Source organism: Bacillus rossius, chromosome 14 (assembly GCF_032445375.1).
Source record: "Bacillus rossius redtenbacheri isolate Brsri chromosome 14, Brsri_v3, whole genome shotgun sequence".
NCBI lineage: Eukaryota > Metazoa > Arthropoda > Insecta > Phasmatodea > Bacillidae > Bacillus > Bacillus rossius.
The window spans coordinates 35,652,369-35,665,301 of NC_086341.1; the positions used below are offsets into that span (position 1 = coordinate 35,652,369).

Sequence of the window (12,933 nt, forward strand, 5' to 3'; positions counted from 1 at the left end):
AAAAAAATAACATTTACCCAATTCATTATAATAAATCAGTAAAAAAGAATAAATATATTTATGCATGCATATACTAGTGTTTTTAATAATTTAGCTTACACAACTGGTTGAATTGTAATTCATAGCAATAGTGAGTTTTGGCAAAGTCAACAAATTTAAGTGGTTGGCAGTAAAAAAGATTTGCCCTTGAAGCATTATTTTTTTATTTAGTATTTAATTGTCATAATGTAATATTAATAATATATTAGTGAATTATATGGGTGATATGTTTTGGGTGTGTAATTTTCACATACATTAAGTAGGGCAATTTAATTTACTAACAGTTTTGGAGATGACATATATGGCATATAGATTAATATGTGAAATAATAATAATATGTTAAATTTATACTGAAAATAATTTGAGTATAATGAATTAGTTAAATAATATATTTGATCTAAGCCACCAGAGTTCTTACTTGCTGCACTTACTGGTGTAGTTTCAGAGTACGAAAGAAGTACCCTAACATAATCTCAAATTCTAATTTTCTTAATCATGTTAACTATGTAAATTTTTACCAGTTAATTTACTTTAATTTTTGACACTATAAAAACTTAATTTAAGGTGAAGTTACTCACGAAGTATTTAAGCTATTTGCATAAATTATATTTTGGTGATATTAAACACTGTTGGAAATTACTTGAACTTTAATTGGATTCAAATTGTAAAATTCATATTTCTAATATATGCTTCAAATGAGATCTTAAACTAATGTATATGTTGTACAGTGCTAGAAATCCCTTTCATTTTATTTTTAACTCTGACTATCTTTCCATCCCAATTACAACTTTGAAGTGATTCTTCATGATCATGATTCATTCTGTATTTTACACTTTAGTTTATATGGCAGGCTTACTTCCATTTTCTCTGGCAGCACATTCCATCGCTTTTGATCACACTTAATTAACGCGTCAGCTCTCATTTTATAAATATTGAGCCTGCTTTGTTAAGTATTATCATGGTGAATAATATTCTTTATAGTATTTTGTACTGCAATTTTATGTTTTTATTTAGGTATAATTAAAAATCTTGGTATCTAAAAGTATCTTTTTCTGTGACCACCACTCCTTTTACAGCTATAATTTATGAAGTGGCAGTTATTAAATGTATAATATCAACTAATATATAATAATAAACTATAACCTTGTATTTTAAGTTTTGTATTTCAACAAATCAAATCTAAAGTACAAATTTAAACATAAATTACAACATATATATACCAACATAAATTTAAAAAAATATTACAAAGTTTTAAAGGACAGACATAGCACTATTTCAAATACACAGCTACTTAATGTCCTGGGTTACATTTTCTTGATCCACAGTTACTAGTTTTACTGCCACATACGTTCATAACTAATAAAAAAAATTACCTTTTGTACTTTGTAAAATGGTTCATACATTGACAGCAATGCTATGAGAACAAAAACACTGAAAAAAATGTCAAATTATAAACACTACAGAAAAAACTAATTTGTGTTTTATTTGATGTGGAACACGCATAGAGTGCTTTGGCGGTCAACTTTTGTTGCACGCTTTCCGAACATCTTTCATCAATTAAGTCATCTTATTCTTAATTGCACTCCAATAAAACATTTTCCAACTATAGGCTTTTTGTAAATACATGCCGTTTTGCTTTGAAGCTTTCGAAACGTTAACATAACAAACATTGTCTGGTGGTGGTTTGTGAAATTCGGCAGCGCCATAGTTTATCGAAAACAAGAGCAATCACAACACTGCACAGCTTCTTTTCTTCTTTCACTTTATCTCTGTTTCCTCTTTCTTCAGGCTCCCAAAGTCGCTGCTTTCGTACTGAGCATGCAGTAGCGATGGCTCTCCCCTGGAAACATACCAGCATGACACATGCCATAAACACATCTGCTTCAAGTCAGTTTCCCTAAACTAACTAAACTGACAATTTTTAGAAAGTTTCTTATTCTGTGGTACACAATAGAAGAAATGTAGCTCTGTAGCAAGCAGTGCACATTCAAAAGATAAATCCATTCCCCTGAAAAAAATCACCCAGGAAGAAGAATTGATAGTTTTGTCTGTACATATGTGATAAAGGTTTCTGCCCTTACTTTTCAAATATACATATGTGAAAAATTTCAGAGTTTTTCAGAGAATTTTCAGAATTTTCTTGTCCAGCCTTTGACAGTTATAAATATTATTTAGGCTCTTTTTTTAACTATAGTATTACTGTATACCTACTATTAAATGTATATGCATTTAGAGAATATATTTTAATCAATTTCAATAAAATTATTAAATTATATTTTTTTTAGTTTTTGATTACTGAGAAATGCTTAAATCAAAATTTAAAAATTTAATAGTTTAATTAAAAGATTTCTTACTAGGTGCTATTTTTAATTTAGCACACATGATTGCGTACATGAGATGATTTGAGCATTTCGTTTGACAAACTATTATCCAGTGACTTTCTTCGCATAGGTAAATTCTGAACCTAAAGGTGTAGTGAATATCAAAGGGGAAAAGTTGTGGGTGTAGAAATTTAAAATAATGTAACATTACTACCGTGGTAATTACAAATTATTATTCTTTATTTATATTTAAAATAACTGTAATATAAAGTCTGTCATTTAGTGTTATGTGAATATTTTAAATTGTAAGTTGTTTTTTTTTATTTTAAAATATGGGCATAAAGTAAAACTATAAAAATAATTATTTTTTTCCTTTCTTGTTTGATCCCTACCATACCAACAGCCTTTCGCCCCACCTCCCTAGAAAGTTTAGAATGTATAGCTGTAGCATGCGTGTGCACAAGTTGTAGTTACACCCACCAGTGGAATAATTCGATTGAGTTACTTGAGAACTACTTCCAGTAAGGCCATTTCTACAATAGCACGTAAACGGAGACGTATCTCTAGGAACATTTCACAATCGCGTCTGCTACTTCCATAATGCACAGAAATGTAACGAATGGCAACCAATAAGATTGCATTTCAAAGTAACAAAATATTTTTGACGGGACAACGTCTAATAAATCGATGAACGCCGGCTGCACGCACAAAAAAGTGTCCCGTAACGCACATTGTCCCACTACGGATGTGTCCTGTTATGCTCATTGTACGCATGTGTGGCATATCTCTTCCACTCGATTGGAACAACCATCGATTTGATTTTTCAATCATGTTTTCGTCGTTTGAATTATTAATATTATGTAATTTAACGATCGTCCACCGATTTTCAGCACAATCGGTACGGTTATTTAAAAGTAATGTTGAATATTCAAATACGTTTTTAACGAACAATGGTGTTTTACAGTTACACATAATATTTCAAATTACACCCGGGATCTTTTGCACAATGTTTTAAAAAACATTAACACATTTTAAATAAGTTTGGTGTATTTGGGATTCGTATTTGTTATAAAATCGTATTATAAAAACGAAATAATATTATTCCCCTACAGTGCTGCTATCTACGGTGACGGACGCGAACCGAACCAATCGCGCTATCTATCCACGACACATGAACTGTTTCGTCGACTGTTTATAAAGTGAAGTGAAAAATTAATGTGGTTTTCATTGCTTATTACAACAACAATTTCGGCAATAAAGGTTAATTTTTCTTGCATTTTAAAAATCTGATTACTAGTATAATTTCAAGTATTTATTCTTTAATTATTAAAAAAAAGTAGCATCTGTCGGCGAGTGCAGTAATAATAGGTTATGTTACAATTGACTAAAAAAATTATGGTGATTCATATAATTGATGATAGATATTTGATTACATTTTATTTATATGAAAACTTGTTCATAATTATATTTAAAATTTATTGCTTAGCGTCAGTTTTTAAAATTAATTACAAGTCATCTACACGTGAACTGTTTCGTCGACTGTTTATAAAGTGAAGTGAAATGTTAATGTGATTTTCATTGCTTATTACAACAACAATTTCGGCAATAAAGGTTAATTATTCTTGCATTTTAAAAATCTGATGACTAGTATAATTTCAAGTATTTATTCTTTTATTATTAAAATAAGAATGATTTAATTTTATCCATAAAAGTATGCAATAATTTCATCAATGTTTTGTTATGTCACGTTAAACTATCGCCCGTAAACCGACTTTACAGACAACCATTTTTTTAAATTTAAAATAGTGGTATGTTTGAAACCACAGCAGGAGCAGAATTTACATAAATAAAAAGGGGGTTGTCTGTTAAGTCGGTTTACGGACGATAATTTTACGTGTTAACGTCATAAGAAAACATTGATTGAAAATTGCATACTTTTTTAATTTTCAAATATTATTCACAGTTTTTTCAAATTTAATTTAAATAATTTGTTTAAATATAATCACGAACAATTAGAATAAAATCCCGCCTCAAGCTGTTTGATATTATAGATGATTTTCTAGCACGGTGGTTGGCTGGTTCTTACACGCTCGGCTCAGGTGGAACGTGGCAAGGAGTCATGCTTTTTCGTGCCTGCAGCCGGCGTTCATACATTTATAAGACGTTATCACGTCAAAATAAAATCAAGTCGTAAAGTAATAATTTAGTCATGTACTTGAAACAATTTTTTACGTAATTAGAACATAAACAAGCATGTCTACCACCGCAGCCAAGTACTCGGCTTCTATTGGTCGCACGGAGCAACCTAAACGGAAGATCTCAGCACTGCTGAGATAATCCGTATGGGCCCGTCTGAGTCTGCGTGCTATTTACGTGATCCGTCTACGTTTCCGTGCCGTTGTAGAATGGGCCTAACAAGCAGGCCCATTTGCTGTTTGGCTGCACACAATGTAGAAGTAACATACAACCAGACAATGCTACAAGAGGTTTAACACTCAGCTGGCCTGGAAAACGTTTCGTGAAATACGAGGGCTGTTTTTTTTTCTCAACCTCCGATGGGGTGTAAAAAAATACAGCAAAATAGTCATTTAAAAGACAGAACAGATCTCAGTTCCCAAAACTTCGCAACTGTTGTCTCAGGAAGGCTTCTGTATTCATCTGTGCTGTTGTCATTGTGGTGGCCAGAAAATCTGTTCTGTCGCATCGTTGGGTTCGCCTGTGCGTCTATGTGTTGTCGTGGTGTTGTCCTCATTATCTGTTTAGTATCATCGTTGGGTTAGTCTGTTAATCGCTGGTTGTTCAAGGTCCTTTTTTTTGTCTTTATTTGATTTCCTTGTTGCTACTGTCCCAAAATTTTACCCCAATGTGTCCGTCTGTTCTGTAATTATTTTTTGCCTAATGCCTTCCAGAGAATTTTCCGTGCTGCTTATGTTTTTAAAGTTTTGAGATCGGCTGATTTTAGCTGTTTTCAGTGTGCTACATGTTAATCTTTTTTTTTTAGTAATTTTTCATTGTTTGTGTCCATTATCTAGGTTTTTGTGACATACAGAGTAAGTCAAAAATAACTTCAGCCAAAATAAGAGTTTTTGGTTATTTTAACGCATTGTATTATGAGTACGCAGCTGTTTTAAATATGCATTTAATTTGTAAATGTATTTTGTTTTTCGGTAAGGCAAAAGTAAACGCTAATAAATGAATTCTTATCACAAGGTAAAATAATTTCGTGTGTTCTGTCTTTGAAACGCGCTGGTCGCAAGCAGACTAACGGACAGCACTAATCATTATTTCGTCACGTTTTCTTGTATTCCTGTACCTACAAAACTGTCCGTTAATTTCTGTTTACCTTTCTGAAACTGGAATCTGAAACAGCAAATTTTATGCGAGCTCTTCTTCTTCTGTGCTGCCAAGATCGGGACAAATTTTCGTTTCCATCGGACACAATTTAGGACATTGCAATTTTAGACGGGTCATCTTAGTTCTAAATAGGTGTGGCAAATTTTTTTCCGCATATCGATATAGTGTTCTTTTGAATGTAAACGTTTACACCGAAATATTTACCCTTGTTATGAAATTATAATTTAAGTATTAATTTTTACATGACATACCTGAAACATGTATTTCTCTTAATAGCAGAAAAACTCAACTGAGTAATTTTTTTTTTCATTTTTACTATTCTTTTTTATTGGTTTTTACGTAAGATAGATTTGATGATATTTGGAGAAAACATTGATATCAAAATAATCGATACCGATAAAATAGTGACTTGTTTACATCTATATTTTCGTTGACATAAAACTATTTACCCTTGTTATTAAACTTTAATTTACATTACCTACCGGAAATACGTATGTCTCTTAACAGCCGAAAAACTCAACTGAGTGATTTTTTTAAAAAAAAATTATATTATTTTGTATTGGTTTTTATGTCAGATTTCGATAATATCTGAAGAAAACATCAATAAAAAAATTATCGATACATATAAATTAGTGACCTGTTTACATATATATTTTCGTTGACACTGAACCATTTACCCTTGTTATTAAACTTTAATTTAATATTTACATAACCTAACTGAAATACGTTATGACTCTTTATAGCAGAAAAACTCAAATGAGTAATTCTTTTGATTTGGTTTTTACGCCAGTATTCTTTTATTTCAATAGTATCTGAAGAATAAAATCGACATCAAAATCATTGAAATTGTAACCTCTCGTGTCTAACGCGAGGGGCACGAGGTATGAAATGAAAAACAGAGGTGTGCAATGTGTTAGACATTTATTCATCCGATTTTTTTTCCTAGCCTAAATTAATCTAAGTGTGTAGGGGAGGGTCCAGGTTAGGGGAGGACCTAAGTGTGTCTCAGGCCGAAGCCTATACTCTACCATGCGTGTTTTGAACCATGCAGGACAAGGGCGCGTGCATAGTGTGCTGTTGGGGTTTACTGGCCAGCCATGGCTGCGATTGGCGCCATGACTGACGCCCCATTGGTCGCCTAGCTTAACAGCTAGCAAATGTGACCCAGGTAAAACCTGCATAGACACAGGGAAAACCCTGGGCCGGGTCATGCGGGGATCAAATATCATGCATTAAGCAAGCAGGTAACTACTGGACAAGAGGAAGAAGGGTCCAGGTAAGAAGAGTTGGAGGGGCTGAAAAATAAACCATGCTGGAGTTGGGTACTTGGGCCTTGCGACCCGCATTTAAAGGTTGGGAACTCCTGGGTTATTATTAACCAGGGGCGCATGCGCCCCCAGGGGCGACTTCACTCATCAGCCCAGCCCAGCAGCCCAGGCAGCCACAGTTAAAACAGAAGTGGGCAGACGAGCCAGTAAACCGGCTCGAACTGCGGGCGCACGGAGCGAAAGGCAGCCTGACATTGCGCCATCTTCATCTTCCTTCTTCCAGTCAACAGCCAACGACCTTTCAAGTCAGGGTGGGGGTGCTGTCAACTTATTCATCCGGTTCAAAGCCTGCCACACGAACTCCGCCGAGCATTCCCGAGCGGCTCCGATGCTTGGCCCGCGGCACGCGACAATGCCTGTTGGCCGGGTAGCATCGGGCGCGCGGTCAGGCGCCATGAAGGCGAGACGTGGTATCCGGGGGTAGGGGTACTTGGTACTGACCTGAGCGGCACGCTGGCCGGGTCCGTGGCCAGCTGCTGCGACTGCTGCGCCTCCCTCCTCCTGTTGCGCACCAGCACCTGGTACACCACGCACACCAGCGCCAGCAGCAGCGGCACGATCACCGCCATCACGATGCCCGCCGTCACGCCCGCCGTGCGCGACGAGTACTCCTGCTGGCCTGCGGGCGGACACGACACTCCCGTGCTCACACACACGTTTACACACACACATGTTCACACACACACGTTCACACACACTCACGTTCACACACACACATGTTCACACACACACGTTCACACACACATGTTCACGCACATGTTCACACTCACGTTCACATACGCGTTCACACACACATGTTCACACACACACGTTCACACACACATGTTCACACACATGTTCACACACACGTTCACACTCACGTTCACATACGCGTTCACACACACATGTTCACACACACACGTTCACACACATGTTCACACACACGTTCACACACATTCACGTTCACACACACGTTCACTCACACACGTTCACACACACGTTCACACTCACGCTCACACACACGTTCACACACACGTTCACACACACGTTCACACACACGTTCACACACACACGCGTTCACACACCTACGTTCACACACACACGTTCACACACACACGAAGGGAATCTTTATAGCATTGACTGTTTCGTGAATTTTAAACAAGATGAGCAGCAGTTTAATCAATTTCATCGTCGAAAATTAGGTCCAAATCCGAGGTGAAGTATTTTTTTCCTAGTCTTTCTTTTTTCGCTTTTATCGGATACGTTTCATTATATAGTTTGAAATTTCGGTCTGCTAATCGAATGATTCGATTGCCAACGTAGCTGCTCCGGCAACGAAGAATTATAGTGGTGGATGTTGAAACTACGTGAGGTTAGTGTTGGGGCATGGAGTGAAGGGGGACCCATCCCTTCCGGGACAATTTAAAAAAAAAAAATAAGCGAAGACAAAATAAGAAAATCATACCAAATTACCTACTTGTAGATTATTTCATAAGTGTTATTGTGATTCTCAGTGGGCTACAATAATGTATTTCCTCCCCATTATAGCCCGACACCACTCGTCCACAGAAGCAACACCAATTGCCGTTCCAAAGGGGTCTATATTTAATGCCTGTTTGCATGGTTGTTACTGTAAGCGTGTCTTTCGTACAAACGTGGCATGCGTGTTTAATGAATTTAACAATTTTATATCGGTATTTACGACTTGTTTGAATGAAATCATCAAATAATTGACTTAAGAACAAAATAAAATAATTAAATAAAAACCAAAATTTCAAATGTTCAGTTTCTTCAAGCAAAAAACCATTACTTAAATTTCTACTTATAAAGGTTAGAGTTCTAAATGTTTGCTATTCCCTGAGATTCTATTTATGTGTTACAGTAACTTTTCTTAAAAAAATTAATTTATAAAGCAAAATCAAACAAAAGAAAGGATATAATGGTGCATTGGACCTTCACAAAATCATGGCTACGGCCTTGCTATAAATGTGGTTGAAAACACAATTTGCGTACATCCATCACCCTCGGCTTTATTTAAAAGAATTCTAGGATGAATTCTGTGTCCGAGTTTCGTATTGTAAGTGTATTTGCAACACGAGAACACATGAGTTTCCTTGTTACCGAGGTTATATGTCACATATCTCTGGCGAGTACTGAAAGACTTCATCCAATGGCGGTCCAGGACTTTGCGATGCCCTGGAAAAAAAACACCCACTGGACTCCAGGCCTGCTTTACAGCGCATGACGTAATCAGGAGTAGTTCTTCGCCCCCGCTAAGCATCGCAGCGCTGCATAAACATGTCTGCCATGTTTTACAATCAGATTCTTGGTCTGTCTCACTAAACAGGCAGCACATATCACATTGCAGCAATCCGTCAATTATAATTTAGATAGTTAGGTGAAGAGATTTAACAATTGGATGAGAAATGCAGTGATTTCTTGAAGTGGAACCGTTTCAGATTCATATCATAAGAGCGGATTAAAATGTTTAATAGTTTTGAAACCAAATATTTTTAAGAGTTAAAGGAAAAAAGAGGTAAATAAAAAGACCTGGCCTTTAAGGTAAGAAAGATTAAAAACGCCCGGTAGCTTTTGCTACGGTGAAATAAAATAATGGTTTTATAACCATATAGCCAAGTTCATGCTTAGTTTCATTCCTTTTGCACTGGTAGATATGTAGACATTATTTTTCATTTTGTCAAACTAAAAATACCTCGCGCACGCCCCATAGGGGTGTAACTGCAAAAAAAAATTGTAAAAATAAGTTTGATAATTATTGTGTAGTTTTATATTTGAACCACTAACATAACTTTTGCTTGATTAGCTTCGAAGATATAACTAATTACTTTAAGAACATATAATTTGTGTAATTTTGTAAATACACGATGTCCAGTCTTTAAGAGAGCTAAAGATATTATTAACAATTTATTACAAATTAAATAAGTTCTGTTAAAGTCATGCCGAAAAAAAACAGACGGACAGACATTTTTTTAAAAACCTTATATTAAAATTACTAATATATACCTAGTTAAAAAAAAATTCTGAATTGTTTTCCTTAATTTTTCAAAATATTTATGCAATGTACATTCTTTTTTCTCCTAAGAGTTTTACTATCAGTATAGATGAGTAAAAATGCAACCCAAATTTAGACTGTTAAAGAATGCCACCTCTCGGAATCTTATAATAATAACATTCCCAAACATTCAGGAAGGACTGATAAGCCAATATAGTAGTTCGCTTTTGATTTAAAAATCCTATAATTGGTTTCATTAAAGCCTCGCCAGCGACACAATGGCAATAGAAAAATATATATTTCTAAACGGGAGGTTCTGTCTGTCACGTCCGCCATTTTATTTGCAATGACGTCAATATATGTCGAAAGTAACTGGTTAGCAATCTTCGCGTCTGTTGGAAATATCAGTGACAGAAAATTGTATAGTACTTTATAAATATATGTTGGAAATATCAGTAACAGAGCATTGTGTAGCACGTGGTGAATAAATATCAGTGGAAATATCAGTGACAAGACAGTGTATTGCACTTAGTGAACATCTCTTGGAGATATTAGTGGCAGCATTGTCTAGCCCGTGGTGAATAAATATCTGTTGAGAATATCAGTGACAAAGCATAAAATTAAATGGAGATATCATGTTAAGAATTTAAGACACAGAAGTTAAACAAGAGTAATGACAATAAAAAGAAAAGAAAAAAAGTCAAAATGGTGTGTGAGACCGAGCGATAGGAATGGAAAGACATCAAATTGGTTTTAACAATTTTCTATCGTTTCGTCTTTAAAATTAAGCTTCGTTAAAGAATAGTGTGTAATTTAATAGAATGCATGAAGTTAATAGTGATTGGTTGCTATAAATAGCTTTCTCTGTGCAGTCCTTGGCGTTGGGCATTGAATTCATTTTCGGAAATGACCACATGTAATAACAGCACCGTCATAAGACTCTGTTTAGTTATAAACCATAGTGAAGCTGTCGTCGCTATTCATTTCTGACTCACATACCAACTTATCATTAAGGATTTTTTGGTGTTTGGTAAAATATGTTCAGTGATGTTATTGCATTACTTACTGTCAAAACCCAGGGCACGTCAGTGGGTGGACTCCGTAATCTGCCGAATGATTCAACGGTAGATTGAGTCTATACTTTAAGGGCCATGCTTACCTTGGCACAAATACGGCGTGTAGAGCTTCAGAAAAGAAAAAAAAAAAACGTGATTTGAAAACTGCCCAAGATTGGCGAGTGGTGTGTGTTTACAAAAGCATTTAAGACGCTGAGGACGGATGAGTTTCCATTTTTTTTTTGTTTCTTTTATCCGTTCGTGTTTCCGTATTTCATTTTTTTAACTGTCGTTTTAGAAAAGTGAAAATGGTTAAAACGCGTGTTTTCAGAATCATTTTTAGGTATGAAACACCCGGTACAGATTCTTGATATCTCTTAAGGGTCTTTCATTACACCTTTATCTTCATTTCTCCGCTATTAAATGTTAAGACTACCATCCAGATCTCGTGGTTGCCATACGCACAATGAGAAGACTGCGCACCAGTTCAGAGCCTTGCGCTTAGAGGCGATACCGCTTTAGAAGCACCACCACTTCCCCCCCCCCCCCCTCACTAACATAAATACACCACTGACTAGGTGGGCCCTTAATTAGATCACAGTGGTCTTCTACAGCACTGAGGTGAAGAAACATTATAAATACTCACTCGTGAACCACGAACCCATGGAGAACGAAGCCACTCAGACATCATGTCACAAATGCAACCTCAAAGTCTTGCTGTCCAAACAGGCGCAGTCGTGATTGGACCAAACAGTCTGATGTTTCCTTCATGATACGGTTTATCCTAACATAACAAGTGTATGTATTTGGCATACACATTATAGAAACATATCATCACAATATTGTTGCTGAAATACTTAACAGAAAGTGGACTGGAAAATTTTCCATGAGTAGGTGGGTATCGACATCAAATGGAAAATTTTCCATTCCACACGTTCCTTGATTCTCGCCGTGTTGTTACCAGTTATAGTATATAACGAATTCGCCTAAACTTTGAAAACTAGATGCTATCAGAAGCCACAATCTCAAACGAAATATCTAGGCCAATTCGGTTTGTGGAATAGAAAATTTTCCTTTTCTGCTTTAATAAATACACAGCAAAAATATTTTGTAAAAATGTGTTTATTTTCTTTAACTTTCGTTAAACATATTTTTTAAATCATTTACAAAATAATAATATTCACATGAAATTATTAAACATAACATATGTAATAGATCCAGTAAAACATATATAGCTTACATAATTCTTTTTGAAATTGTGGCTTTACTGAAAATGCCAAATTTATTTAAGAACAAACATTTTTATATATTAAAATTTAAATATAAAAATTTTCTTAGCTTTGTGATTTACGTTATTGTAATAATTTACCACAAAGTGAAATACACTAAATAAACTATAGTCGGTATTGCGGCAGCTCCTATAGAGGAAATATTTTAGAGATTACTAACAGATTCTTAGGTTTAACAATAAATGCAATATTCTCTGCATCTATAAATCAAGCAATTTAGGTCACATACTAATTAAATGACTTTGCTGATACACTAACATAAATTATATGGGTTATACAACTGTCTTTCAGTTCGATAGGAAGTGTGCTCGTAGTTAAACGAAAGAGGTTAAGTTAGAAAAATAATTTCTGCTACGGAACAGAATGCTGGTTATATTCTACCTATAGCGTGCTGGGAGCAAAAAAAAATTCTAAAATGGCTGTAAAACAGAAATTAATGCAGTGAGTTACAAAACGATAGTTAAATTTAATAGGAATAAAGATTTTTCTCGGAAGGAAGATTCGGTTGTGGAACAGAAATTTGTGTCAACAAATACCAGGTGAATTAATTTCAGG

General features: G+C 35.2%; 1 protein-coding gene across 1 annotated transcript in view; it reads right to left on the minus strand.

Annotated features, from left to right (window-relative positions):
- Positions 1-1,183: 1,183 nt before the first annotated feature.
- Positions 1,184-12,933, minus strand: part of LOC134538767 (protein mesh) — a 98,505-nt gene continuing 86,755 nt past the window's right edge. Inside the window, exons 20-21 of the mRNA XM_063380256.1 lie at positions 7,484-7,661; positions 1,184-1,879 (exon numbers count right to left, since the gene is read on the minus strand). Coding sequence (XP_063236326.1) covers positions 1,798-1,879; positions 7,484-7,661 — 260 coding nt within the window. The 3' untranslated portion in view covers positions 1,184-1,797. The remainder of the gene's footprint in view (positions 1,880-7,483; positions 7,662-12,933) is intronic.